The 14,758-nt window shown below is 46.3% G+C and overlaps 1 protein-coding gene across 1 annotated transcript; it reads left to right on the top strand.

Annotated features, from left to right (window-relative positions):
- The first annotated feature begins 592 nt into the window (after positions 1 to 592).
- LOC311230163 (nuclear receptor subfamily 1 group D member 1-like) lies at positions 593 to 12,699 on the top strand. The gene is made up of 8 exons (XM_084316357.1): positions 593 to 1,330; positions 7,007 to 7,312; positions 7,447 to 7,535; positions 7,646 to 7,790; positions 9,636 to 10,237; positions 10,425 to 10,610; positions 10,747 to 10,957; positions 11,081 to 12,699. The coding sequence occupies exons 1-8, from the start codon at positions 1,315 to 1,317 to the stop codon at positions 11,275 to 11,277; spliced, it is 1,752 nt and encodes a 583-aa protein (XP_084172483.1). The 5' UTR covers positions 593 to 1,314; the 3' UTR covers positions 11,278 to 12,699.
- Positions 12,700 to 14,758: the final 2,059 nt, after the last annotated feature.

Here is a 14,758-nt window from a genome sequence, read left to right as displayed (position 1 = left end):
GTGTGAGGATGATGACCTACATTCAATTCCCGGTGTGCTCGCGCCAGCCACGTGAGGACTGAGGACAGAGTGCTTTCTTTCATCGTCCAGTTTCATCCCCGCTATTGTGGCGCTATTTAATTTTTTTCTCCCCACTTCTCTTGTGCTCGAACAAGTGACTCCCGTTGACCCACATTCCCCCCTCCCACACACACACTTACCAAGCCAACGACGGGTGCCATTAAAGACCTTTCAATAAAGCAAACAGAACCTCTACTGAAGAAGGCGGAACGTGACCAATAGGGTGGGTGGGGGCGGGGCTGCGGATGGGAACAGGGGAAGTCACGGTGAGTCCCGCCCTTTCCGCATGTGCTCCGATGTACTCGCTCGCGCTCGCGCTGCTTCCTCCCCTTCCCTTTGCTTTGCTGATCGCACCGCGGGCTCGCGCGCTGTGCGAATTTGCATAAAATGTGTGTCAGTGGGACAGCAGCGGGAACTAGTGGGCAGCAGCTCACATGCCGCGCGCACATGCAGCGCGAGCTTTCAGAGTACAGCGGCAGCACAGCATTCCAGCGTCGAACGAGGCCAACCGTCGTCTCGTCTCTACAGCGCCTGCGCCGCGCCGCGCGCCGCTCAGGCTTCCAATGAAAACGTGAGAAACGGACACGGAGAGATACAGAAGTGGGAGGAGACAACCCGGTTAATGTTTAGAGAAAAGCGTGAGAGAGACCCCTGGTAGAATACAGAAACAAATAACGGAGGGGTTGAAGGGACACACACGGGGGAGACTAGGACAAAAAGTCACATTTCTCAGACACCTGAAACGAAAACGTGCTGGTTGTTTTGTGGGTGTGCGTGTTGCCTATTATTAATTGGTGGGTGTGTTTATTAAAAACTACTACCACACTTCTATAGTCTTTGGATACTAGTCTATGGTGACTATCCTTCCTAACACTGTGGCATCATTCATAGCTGAATGTTTGGGAGTTTTTTTGTAATAACACCCCTTGTTGTGTTGTTACACTGATAGCCCACCACTCGTCGTCACAAGTCTCTATACAGACCGATCCTGAACACTTTAGGAGAGGGGATTCTTCCAAATCATCTCATCCTCCCAACTAATTGCTCTACTTTGCTTTATTTGTTTTTTTTCGTCGTTGATTCTGTGTCGACGACACCACGACCCACCGGATACCCTGCAGCGCACAGTTATATTTGGGATACCCTCTTATGTTTCTCTCACCTGAGGGAACGAAACTCCTCGCTTCCTAAAACACCTAAACGCTGTTTTATTAAAACGACCAACGACTGCAGCGCAACCGATAACCGGGAAACATGGACAATAGCCCCGGTAAGTGCTTTTATTTAGTGATGATTTCAGTGGCTTTCGGAAGCTCCGTTATTTTTATTGAACTGAATGATCATTGATTCTTTCCCCTCACTTGATATGTTGTTGTCATTGTCTGTGATGTTGTATGCTAAAGATGAACGATTATCATCAGAGAGAACCACAAGGGCGTCTCATCATCATTTCAAATGATTGGTTATTTCAATGTAATTTTATTTTTTACTAGATTGTACTACAATGGCAATCAAACCTATTCCAAGTATGACATTATTATGCCGACACAATGTTGGTTTTGTTGCAACTCTCGATCTTCATTGCCGCCTAGTATTATCAATCACAGACTGGAAATCTAAACGGAATTATGCATGTATGCACCTCAGTAGAAACAGGGTATCGGTTTTCCCCAACAGGTTATAGTTCTTCTGGATGGACTGATAATTCTGATCATTTCTAATGAAATGTGACTCGGCTCCCTGTCGTCCTGAGCGAGGGACTGTCAAATGTCCTGTCCAGTCGTCCTGATCCCCTTCATGTAAACAAACCCAAAACGCTATGCGCTTCGCTCAATTGATGTAATTGATTCCCCCCCCCCCTTTTTTAATATATATATTTTTTTAACGTTTATACATTTACGACATCTGTTATCAATAATCGGAAATTATGTTGTGTAAACTGTGAATCATGATGTAGTCGTGTAGTCGTGCCTTTGGGCAGGTGTGCGTATACCCCCCCTTGACAGTCGTGTGTTTTGGTAATAAGCCCAACAATATGGGGGAAAAAAAACAAAAACACGTGTTTGTTTTTCATCTATGGTTACTTACTATGGCAGGTATATGATGATGATGACCCCGGGTCGTGGGTTAATTAATAAGATTGTGTGATAATGATTTATTATTGACAAAGGTCACCCCTTTAGTAACTAAGCGACGCGCCCATCTTTGGCACAGAGCGCGTCGTGTCCTAATCTGTTGCTCCTCACATGTCGTGCCGTCAGGGTGTCACGCCCCGCGCGAGCCATGTGATCCACAACACACTGGAACCGCAGTGCCAACTTTACAAAAGGAACAACTAACAAAGTAACTGCCAACTTTAAAAAGGAACATCATCATCGTGGTCTACTTGCGGGGCCAGCCCTCTGGGTAAACGGTCAGGAGCCACAGCCAGAATGTGAATCATCTTCTAAATTAAGTAGTGATGGTGGCATCTTCTTCAGCTGTTCCACCTAGCCTACCCTGCTACTTACTGTATGTTATTTTTCGTATAGCTTTGCGCTCTGCTCTATTAGGAACGGTCCCTTTAATCATATGCCATCATGAAAACTTATGTTTTGTTTACAACGTTTCTACTCGAAACACAACATGGAAATATACATGACTAGAAACCCAAGTTGTTTCTTGCCATGCCGCAGGATCAGTGTTGGTTGGTTCAAACACCGACATTAGATTTGACAGGGTTTTATCTTTTAATACAATTGCCCCGTGTTTATCCTCGCCACCATATGGTGGCACCACTTCACATCTGTATAGGTGCAAGACTGATAATTAGGTCAAATAACTACACATAACTAGGTTAGGTCAAACAACTACCTAGATGTAGGCTACTGTTCTAGGCCTATTAGACCCGTAGCGTCAAACATACATTATAGTATTATACTAGTTCGACCAGTTGTGTCTAATGTAGGAGTTATTAGAAACCAGATATATCAATGCGTCATCACTGCAGCAGGCGACGTTATTATTCATTGAGCAGAACATTCGGAAGTTTACGGTGACGAATGACGTCTCATGAATAGCACGGTAAAACTCGCGCGCCCGACATCAATTGTCTTAATGACGCACGCGCCGCTGCGACGGTCTTGATAAATATATGGGGCAGCGCGCGTCATCACACCCTCACAAAGTTCCAATGCGCACCTTGTACCAGCCTTGGGCTTGACAGCACGTGTATGAGCTTCAGCGTCCACGTGCCGCGCGTGATTCCCGGGCACCCCACCCCTCCCTGTGTGTTCCTTTCTTTCTCACACGCTCTCTTGGTTAAACGGAGCTCGCGCCGGGGGATCCCTGTTTATTATCCCCTGCTATAGTTGAATACTGGTCAGTGGGTCAGCGGTTTGAAGACCCTTACCTGTTCTATATGAATCAGTCGTTCCAAATAACCTTCCACAACTATTCTGAAATAAGTCGAGGCAGTTTATTATTTTTTTTTAAATTCCTAACCCTCCCCATCAATGACAGCCTGTGCTGCAGTAGGTGATGTGTAATGTAGGCTACTAGAAGCGCATGCATATTTTAGTAGGCTTATGACAATTGTTTGTGTAGATGCATTTTTTTTTATTTTAGTGATGAGGAGGACGGGAAATAAACACACAATCTTTCCATTTCTTATCTTTCTCGCTAAAACCAAACAGTTTACTAATATGGTGATGATTACACACAACATTGCCTATAAGTAAACATTTTAAAATCTTCATTAGGAACTTGAGTTGTCTTTGTAGTGTAGAAATGTAGTGTCTCCATGGGGTTCCTTAAAATAGACTCATTAATAACTCTTGCCACACGGGGAGCACCTGAGACTGGCCTACAAAACTGTTACGTGACAGCAGGAGACAGGGTCTTATATGACTGAATGGAAAGAATGAGAAGGGGAGGGTTGTTGCGACAGTAGGACACTGCTCTCCGATTAGCCTTCACATCAGTGACCTCTCCCACAGTGAGTTCAGGACTGCTGCTCCACTTCCTGTGTCCCCAAATCCATTCAGTACATATACAGTAAGCAAGTTCCCAAGGTTAGGAACAGTGTTACTGTTTTCTACTCTCAATACTAACCATACGATTATAATGTCACATGCAGTATGATGAGAACTATCTAAACATGCTATACATAAAAACATATAATACATTCAAACCACACTGAAGCCCAAACATGTACTTAGCATGCTGTTGTTTTCATGTCTCGTCGTTATGGGTAGTTCTGTGGTCTACTTTCCTCAAGTTAGCATTTGCACTTGTGTCCACACCACTCCTATAGCTAAACTCAAAGACAGTACAACTGTCATGTGGACATCTCTGTGTGTGCTGACTTCGTGACAAATGAAAGCCTTAGTGATCTGGTTCCTTTACTGAAGCTAACCGTTAGATGGCATAATATGGAGCCATCGATGGCTCTTTAAATAGCAACGAGGAACCGTTTACAGGTTTCCAAGCAGCCCTTTAATCATTCTGCGTTTTGGATCATAAAAGGTGCTCTAAAGAAACGCCTTCCCTTTCTAGTGTTTCTTCAACAGCCTCATGACATGGGACCACCAGCTGTTTCACGTGTTACATGTCTCCCAAGTTGTGAATGTGAGCATGGAAATGGAAAGGGGGAAGGACCCACTGGGAGTTCATAAGGGGTGTCTCCCTCCAGACGTGATATGAGTTTAACACGCATGTCACTTGTTCGCAATGCCTAAGGGTGGGATGCACGCAAGGGTTGGTGGGCGAGTGGAGCAGAGGGAGGGGCCACTGTGTTTAGGTTATGGTGCGCATCATGTGCGGACCTATTATGCCTCCACAGGTCACATGTTTTTAGCCTGTTGCCCGGGTGCAGAGCGGGATGAGCTTTTCCAAGAGGTGGGTGGGCGGGGTCTGGGCACATGGTCGGATTGCATTCCTGGTAATTGAGTCACGGAGAAGACGGGTCACTTCTGACCTTCCACGCTATTAACACTGGAAACGGTTTAGTAGAGGGAAAAAGGAGATGAGAACTAGAACATAACAACTTTGCACAAGGACAGGGGGTGGGGATGTTATGGCGGATGTGGAAAGAGGGTGTGGTGTGTGTGTGTGTTGGATTAAAGTCAGACCGGTCAGGTACAGGAACCCCACACACACACACACACACACACAAGCGGCCAGGCCCAGTGTGCTTTGCAGTCAAGTGTTGACACGTGTCGGCTGTGGAATTACAGAGAGGCCCTTTTAGCTGAATAGAAAATGCAGCACGTGTTTTTTATTTTTTTCCACAGAGAGAAAAACCGAAGGACCACACAGGGGAGGCTTTTCTCATAGATGAGTCAAGGTCCTTGAGAGAGAGAACGTGCACTGAATAAAATTATTATTTATAAATAAATATAAATAAATAATAAATAGAAAAAGTTGCTATAATAATCTCTTGACCTTGAATGGGTCAAGTGTGAAAAATAAAAATATAGGCAGTCCAACAAAAGCTATTTTGAGCCAACAAACGGTGTTATTATAAAAAATAATGTATCAATGTACAGTATAAATTCGAACCCCACATTAATATTTACCATTATTATCATCCTCACACAATGCGATTCAGATGACATGAGAGAGGGATATACCCCCCCCCCCCCCCCCCCCCCACACAACGTGACGGTTGCCGGTTGGGTTTATGACAAATGAGAGTAATCGGACACTTGACATTTTGGATGTGTCCTTTGACCGACAAAAAAACTCGAGCAATCTATAAATGTGTCGAGAGAAACGCGGCCAAGAAACAACGTGACCGTTCACGTTACATATATAGTCTCTCCGGGTTTCCGGTGACTCATTGGAATGCAACAGTACACTCACAGTAGCCTGCCCCGCCTCTCCCTCTCCCTCCCTCTGTACTCTTCTGTATGAAAGCCCCCTCCCTCCCTCCCTCCCTCTCTGTTCCAAACGTGATCTCCCTGCTGCCTGTTATTGTGCCGCTGCTGTGTGTTGTCTACACGGGACTGCGCAAATCGCCTTGTGAGCGGGGCGGAAACTGTGTCAGGAGGAGTCCATGTGAGCTTACAGTCAGGTGGCTGGCGGTTAGCTCCGTCCGCGGGCGGGTAGCCAAGGGAGAGAGAGAGAGAGAGGGGAAAAAAAGAAAAAAAATACTCCCAATGTTGAGCGAGAGCGGGCAGCTGGCAGGCTCAGGGCCGACACGTGACGTGAGGGGCCGTCGCTCATCTCGCAGGCAGAGCACGCTCTCGCAGAGAGAGGGAGGAAAATAGGGAGGGCACGCGCGCAGGGTTTATGAGAACAAGAGGGTAATGAGACATTTCCCAGTTTACATCACATAACCGAGTGCTTCTCGAACAATCTAGGCGTGGCACGATGTAAATGCCCTGTCGTTTAGTTGTTGTGCTCTGTTGTTTAGACAAAAGAAAACGTAGGACTTGCACATTTTAATATTAACCAAGGTCTAAAATGTAAGAAGAATGTTTTCATCCCCCTTATATATATATATATTTATAATTTCATCAAATAAAAATAGCAATTCACCTCATTGTGTCATACTGTATAAGCAACCTGAGCCCCCCCAAAACATAAACCTTAAAATATATAAATAATTAAATACTTTCAAGAAACTGACTTTCCATTTTGCCTACACTAATGTGTCTACAATGAATCAGCAGAAATCTACAGATATAAACACGATGAGCAAGTTTGAATTGTTGACCTATTGTACAAAGATACTGTGATATGACAGCATATATCATGGTGGTGTGTGTGTGGTCTGATGGAAAGAGAGTGGAAGAATTTGGCACAATCACAGCCTAATGAACTCACAGAATCAAAGTTGAGAGTTGGGTAACACTACTGAGATCCTGACCTACATAGGAGCGCGTGAGAATGTCGACACAGACCCAGATATAATCTCGACCGCTAAACTGAACACGCCATCCATCCTGTCTGTCCCTCCCAGGTGGTGTGATCCTCTACGCCGGCTCGTCAGGCAGCGCCAGCCCCAGCCCCGGCAGTCCCTCCAGCGGGTACCAGACCCAGTCGCCCTCCTCGCACTCCCAGCCCTCGTCCCCGGAGGGCATCTCCTCCTCCTTCCACGACATCGGAACCCCGAAGCAGAGGGGGGGAGGAGGGTCTCCACCTTCACCCAAAATGGTCTTCCAGTTCCCAGAAGTGAACGCCGGGTCCGTGGCTCATGTCACGGCAGCCAACTACACCCACCCCATGGTGGCCAAGAGGCCCTGCGGATTCACTGGAACATTCTCAAGTAAATAACTTTTATTTAGCTCGACTCTCTGTAGAATATGTCTCTCTACCATAGTGTCTTTATACCTGTGTCACTGTACATATTAATACTACATCTACAATATAATCTAACAATGTCTTTTTGTCCCTTTTCAGAAACGGGAGGAATGGTGCTGCTATGTAAGGTGTGCGGAGACATTGCATCTGGCTTCCATTATGGCGTGCACGCGTGTGAGGGCTGCAAGGTGAGTCCAGCCAACCAGAAAATATTCTATTGTGTCTTTTATTCTACTACGCACGCACACAGTACACAGTACACGCAGAATTTCTAAGTATTTCTTCCTTTTCTTGACAGGGTTTCTTCAGACGCAGTATTCAGCAGAACATCCACTACAAGATGTGCGTGAAGAACGAGAATTGTCTCATCATGCGCATGAACCGAAACCGCTGCCAGCACTGCCGCTTCAAGAAGTGTCTCTCCGTGGGAATGTCCAGAGATGGTGAGACGCTTTTTATTTTTATAAATATTAATTAAAAACAACCATGTACAGAGAGACCCCAGATTCTAGTCCTTCTCTCGAAGAGACGGAACACGGTCCTCCCACGCAAACCCACGAGTTGTTCTCACAGAGCAGGCGAGGAGAGTTAGGGTTAGTCAAGCTTGGTAATTATTGTAATTAAGTCTGATTTAATATGTTGCTGTTCCTCACGAGTACGATTCTAATGTCTGGCTGTTGCCTTATGGTTGAGACTCTGGGACTAGAATCGAGAATTGACATGAACGATTCGGGGACTTGACGAATCCTCCCGACGACAAAGAACCTTCTAGATGGCATTCAGACAAGACTCCTTGTCGCAGAATCATCCATTATCTGCACCTGTGCCCTCGCCTCCTCCCTCCCTCCCTCCCTTCCACATGCCCACCTCCTTCGTTCCTCCGCATCCTCCTCTCTCCTCTCTTGCCCCGGTGTCTTGATTTATGACAAGAGGAGCCAGGGAGTCCCAGTGGTCATCAGTCACGGAGGAAGATTATGACAAAAGAAATACAGTTTATTTTAGAAATTGGGGCACAACAGGCTGTGTTCATTACCACAAGCGTCCGTCTCCTAATGTGTATTTCACGCCTATTATTCTCACGGCGCCGACGTTTGTGGTTTTACCAGACCTTTGTTCCCCGTAATGCGGTTCCATCGTGTTTAATCACAAGGTCCTAGTTTATGGTACAATTAGGAAAAAATAAAAGAATAAGCCGACGTGGTCCATCTGCTGCAGTGCATCATCGCCCCGCAAGACTCTCTCCTCTCTGGGGATCTGGCAGAACTAGGTGATAATAAATCATCTGCTTTTCTGGGGCAAACATTTTTAGGTGACCCAAAAAAAGAAAAGCAAAATGCAGGAGATATCACCCCCCCCCCCCCCTCCTCCTCCCCTCCTCCACACACACACACACACACACAAATTCAACTACCTTATTGCGCACATTCACACTATTCATCATGTGAAACGGCATTTGTCCGCACATGACACATTTTGATATATTCCCAATGTGTTAATAAAATAAATAAATAAATAAAGTGTATATTAAAATAAATGTACAAAATTATAAATTGAAATATTCAAGGCAGTTTGGCCTACAATTACCTCCGTGACCCAACGACCTCAGTGTCACTGATCCCTTCCATCTACCCCAAGGCTGTAAACTTCACTACACTTCCTTGAGGCATTCTGGGAATTTATTTTCCCGTCTCCCTTCTTTACCCGTTTAAATATTTACCATCGTCTGCCTTCCCTTTTTGACCTTTACCTCTCACTCTCTTGTCACTCCCCTAATGACATCACGCTCACTGCAGCTGACCCATTGACCCACTTCCACTACTCTGAGAGAGGGTGCTCGACCGAGACGCAGGAGAAGAGCAAAAGGGACAAAGAGCAAGAGAGGGAGAGAGAGGGATTCAGGGGAGGTGGTGGTGTTGCGGCATATAACAGAATGCTATAAATAGGATCGCCCGAGGTGCACAGAGGGGGGAGGGAGAGGAAGATGGAGAGGAGGAGGATGAGGAAGGACAATGGGTGGAGGGGGGGGGGGGTGTCTAGGCTGTGGTAATTCCATGGTGTATGTCTCTGGAGTCATAATCCACATGGGAGATTATTATCGACTGTCTGCGTCAGGAGATAGATGGTGGATTAGACAGAGTGTCTGCTGATCACTTCCTTCCAGTTTTGATCCATGTCCCTGCCTTTTGAATAATACAAATTGTAAATCTATTTGTAATTGTGCCTCAGTGTTGTGTAACTTAATGTTATAATTGCTAACATGGCCTCCTGTTTTCCCTCCTCCTCCTCAGCTGTGCGTTTCGGGCGTATTCCCAAGCGGGAGAAGCAGAGGCTACTGGATGAGATGCAGAGCTACATGAACAGTCTCAACGAGTCCGCGTCCATGGAGATGGACTCCTCGGCGTCTCCCGAAGCCCCGCCCTCCAGCCCGGAGAACCAATCGAACGAGTCGCAGTCCTCCTACCGCATGTACTCCAGCGACGAGGAGAAGCCACTCAAGATGGCCGCTGCCGCGGCCGCCGCCAACAACAGCAACAACAACGGCCGTTCCTCGTTCCAGAACAACACGACGCAGGACTCCGCCTACTCGCACGCCACGGTCCAAACCCAGACCCACGCCAGCTCCGTCCAGGGGTACCAGTCAAACGCGGCCGGCTACCACACGCCCGCACGCTGCCCCGTCGCCCCCAACAACGACAACAACCCCGCCGGCACCAACGTGGACAATGCCAAGTACACTTACGCCGTGGTGTCCTCCAGTCAGACGCAGTGCCCCGTCAGCGGCCTGTCCGCTCAGTCGTATCCCGCTAACAATCACAACGGTATTCCAGCCCGGGACTCTCAGAACCAGAATTCCTGTCCTTGGAAGTTGCATGGAGGAGCAAAAGTGCTGGTGAGTGTTTGTTTTGGTGTATATATATTTTTTTATATTTGCCAGTAGTCGCAGACGGTAGTAGAAACATCCTCAGACAAACTTTAACTCTTCAACTTGGACCAATGTCTACGCTTAGGGCTTATGAACTTGTATTAACTCTCCCCCTCTCTCTCTCTCTCTCTCTCTCTCTCTCTCTCCCTCCCAGGCGTGTCCCCTGAACGCATGCCCAGTGGCCCCCGCCAGCCGGTCCAGTCAGGAGGTTTGGGAGTCTTTCTCCCAGTGCTTCACCCCTGCCGTCAAGGAGGTGGTGGAGTTCGCCAAGAGCATTCCAGGGTTCCAGAACCTCAGCCAGCACGACCAGGTCATGCTGCTCAAGTCCGGCACCTTCCAGGTACGCCCAGTAACCGCTTATCTCTCCTTCTCAGTCTTTAATGTAAACGCAGGTAGCACAGGAAGTGGTTTGATGGTTTGACACTCGGATGGTTTGACGTTTGGCGCTTACCCCCGTGGTCTGGTTTTGTCTCCAGGTTCTGATGGTGAGGTTCTGCACATTGTTTGACGCCAAGGAGAAGACGGTGACGTTTCTCAACGGGCAGACGTACTCGCTGGCGTCCCTCAGGGCTCTGGGCATGGGCCCCCTGCTGGACGCCATGTTCGACTTCAGCGAGAAGCTGGGATCTCTGGGCCTGGAGCCCGACGAGATGGCCCTGTTCATGGCCGTGGTGCTGGTCTCTGCCGGTAAGTCATCGCACACGCACACACCCAGAGACACACACTCACTTTCACACACACACACACACACACAAACGCACACGATAAACTCCCATCTAACCCGTCTCCTCCCTCGTTTGCCTCTTCCAGAGCGCTCCGGCATCGTAGAAGTGGGGGCTGTAGAGCAGCTGCAGGAGAACCTAATAAGGGCCCTGCGTTCCCTCTTCACCCGGCGTCGCCCCGACGACAGCGCCATCTTCCCCAAGCTGCTGCTGTGTCTGCCCGACCTGCGCACGCTGAACAACCAGCACTCCGACAAGCTGTTGGCCTTCCGCATAGACCCCTGAACTCTCTACCTCGATCTTAACCGAGGCATCTCCGCTCTGAGGGGTGGGCGGGGGGGGGTACCTCGACTTCGCGCTCCCCTCGCCCCTAGCCTTGGCCCGCCACGGGGTCAGCTGCTTACGTGTAACGGACGGTATCCCGGGAGCCACGGCAAGTCCGACAGGGAGGTGGAGTGGACTGAGAGATGTGTCGGCGGGGGGAGAGGAGACGGAGAGAGAGAGAGGGGCGCAGGCCCCTGAACTGGCTGGAACTCTTAGAGACGGTCTCCGAAGCGGCTTTCCGCGCCGCTGAGGCGCTTATAAACAAAACAAAAAGACATGTTGTTTCTCCTCTGTGTTCCTCTCCCTGCATTCCATGAACTTGCCATCGAGAACCACTTACAAATACAAAGTCAACCCTTCCTCCCCCTCCGAAGTGATTCTCAACATTAGTGACTGCTCTGAAGACCAAAAAAAGAGAGAGAGAGAGAGAGAGAGAGAGAGAGAGAGAGAGAGAGAGAGAGAGAGAGAAAGAAAGAGAGAGAGCCTGTTGCTCCTCTCTTTGTTCCTCGCCCACCATGCCCCTCTGTCCCGTCGCATGCAGTCACGCAACTGAGGAGAAGGAAAGCACACACTCTAGGCCAGAGAGATAAGGGAAGACACGATATTTCACCAATAAAAAAAAGACGACATCTTGCTATACATTCATGCTTGAAAACACACCCTTCCACCGTGTACTGAGGACCCCTCTGAAGTCAATATATGATATATAGCAATAGAAATGTCTAAGGAGCTGTTTAAGAAGACAGTCTGTGTATGCACTGTTGAAATAATGTAAGCTATTTTCAAAATAATGTCATCACGTTGGAAAATCTTCTATGAAATTGCCCGTTTGGGATTATTGAGAGATGTATATTATTTTCATGAAATGAGAGTATGATACATTGCATTGCAGTAATCGGGGAGAAATAATTGGTCCTTTTTTGAGGACCACATCCGATGGGTTATGTATTATATAGTTGCTCTGTTGTACATATTGTATATATTCTGTTTTTGGTTCCTACTCTACTGTTAGTTTGCAGATTCTTGGATCTCTATATGAAGTTAGCGTTGGGATAGCCGTATGAAGTCGTCGTCGTCGCTGACGACACAAAGTGGAACGCTAAACTGTTTGTCAGAAGGGATGCCGGGTTAGAATCTACATGGATCTGTCTTCCTACATCTACTCCCATGATACACCCTCAACCTCACTGCAACAAGAAAGCGGCATATGAACCAGTGCTCCAACGTATATCAACTTTATTTTTTTTATTTGATTTGAACATGTTATGAAAATGTATGTATTGTTAATTGTTTGCATCACGTTGTGTATATTTTGTAAATGTTCTATGGTTACACTTCTTCCATAGAGAACCATTATTATTAAATGAGATTATATATAACTTTTCTCGACTTCATCTCGTCTCATTTTGCCTCCTAAACACGTGACTCTGTCCGCGCTCTGCGTTGTCGTGCCAGACCGTGTGGAACGGTCGCTTAGCAACAGAAGCAATCAGCCGGTCACGTGTCCACGGCCTGAGAGCCGTGAAGGGTCCGTGTTCGTAACAAGAAACGTCACGTTGCTTTCTCCTTTTGAGTGCATCGTAACGAGTAAAGGCAATTAGAAAGGTATAAAGGTATTATATATATATATATTTGTATATAAAGGTGTGCGTGGGTGTTTGTATGTGTCAAGATAAGATAAGATGTTCCTGTATTGATCCCCTTGGGGAAATGCAGGCATCATAGCAGTATGGGGGAGGGGAAATATAGGTACATGGTAGAATACATAATACAGGTAAAAAAAAACTATAGTACAGTAGAAAAGTAAAAATAGGCAGTGTAAACAATATAATTAACTATGAGCATAATTATGAGCAAGTATAGGCAGTGTAATCAAGGTGCAGATGAGGGTCTGTATCAGGGGCGGAGCTAGGGGGTGGCTACCTGGGCTCAAGCCCCGGATGTATTCTGAAAAGCCCCGAATCTATTTAAAAAAAAATAATTTTTTTTTTTTTTTCAATTCATCATTGTTACATGAAAATATGTTTGCACCAGATTTAGCAGAAGCTAATTTCCATCTGTGGTCTATCCAGCTGCTAACTGTATTTGAGTGAGTTAAGTCTTGGTGTTATGGTAGACTCAGACCTAAGCTTTAAATCACAATCAACAAGTTGACAAAAACTTAATTCTTCCACCTTAGAAACATAGCTAAAGTACGGCCATTTATAAATCAAAAGGACGCTGAAAACCAGATCCATGCCTTTATCTCAAGCCAACTCGACTACTGTAATGCACTCCTTACCGGCCTCCCGAAAAAATACGATGATAACTATTTTATTGCAATGTACTATTGCATTATTTTATTCTATTTTACTAACTATTTTATTGCACTGCACTATTTTACTTTGTATCAGTGAATCATAGACGCCTGGCCATAAGAGCATTCGGAGCATCTCTGCTCTCCCACTATTGAACTTGGGGGAGCAAAGGTATGATCTTGCTCCACCACTTTTTGATTATATGAAAAATATGATATATCCCCCCCCAATATATAAATCTAACCATAACTACGTTATGGTTAACTGAGTTTTATAGTGAAAAGAGCAGCTTTATTGGTCAAGATTGAAGGCTCTATATTGCAGGAAATTGCACGTACAGGTTCATTAAATTCAAAAGAATTCTGTCGTGGAGGGGGTCGTGCCTGACCAGCTACAAACCACCCCTTGCCTGCCCAAAAGAAATTAAAAAAAAAAAAAGAAAAAAAAAAAAAAAAAAAGAAAAAAAAAAGGGGGGCCCATCTGGGCTAAGCCCCGGATCTCCTACAATCCTAAATCCGCCCTGGTCTGTATGCCCCATCAGTTATATTATGCATTACAATAAATATTGTTACACTAGATAGAATATAAATATATACTACTATGAGTATATGAGATACTGTTGAGAGAAGTGGAAACATAGCTATGCAAAAGATTCGGAGCTGTGTAAGGCGACACCAGCATTAATGATGGCGACACCAGCATTGGGACGGGACAAACATATTGGGGGGAAAAAACATCCAACAACAAGAAAAGGAAAATGTAGGTTATGAGGTTACGCAGTGTGAATTATATCACTTTGGGTGTGTGGGCGGCTAAAGGCAATCGACTTGTGACCCAGTTGTAGATACACGTGTTTCTTTCAGGGGGACTTATAAGTTATGGGCATTCAAGAGTGAGTAAGAGACCCCCTCTCCTCCCAAGTCACAGGTTTGGAATGTCAAACCGAGGAAAACTTTCTTCCTAAAAGGTCAGGTGAGAGAATATCTATTCCCTACTGGAGCAGCAAGGACAGAATGAAAAACAAGCCACATAACTGTAGGTTATGTAAAAGCAGACTGCCACCTGCCGGACTGGACAATAATGACAGGCGATACAAAAACAACGAGGTGTTTTGTTTTGACGATTCTATTTAATATTGGATATAC

Source organism: Notolepis coatsorum (genome assembly GCF_963971535.1).
Source record: "Notolepis coatsorum genome assembly, chromosome: 6".
In the NCBI taxonomy this organism is placed as follows: Eukaryota; Metazoa; Chordata; class Actinopteri; order Aulopiformes; family Paralepididae; genus Notolepis; species Notolepis coatsorum.
This window is presented reverse-complemented; position numbering and strand designations above follow the sequence as displayed.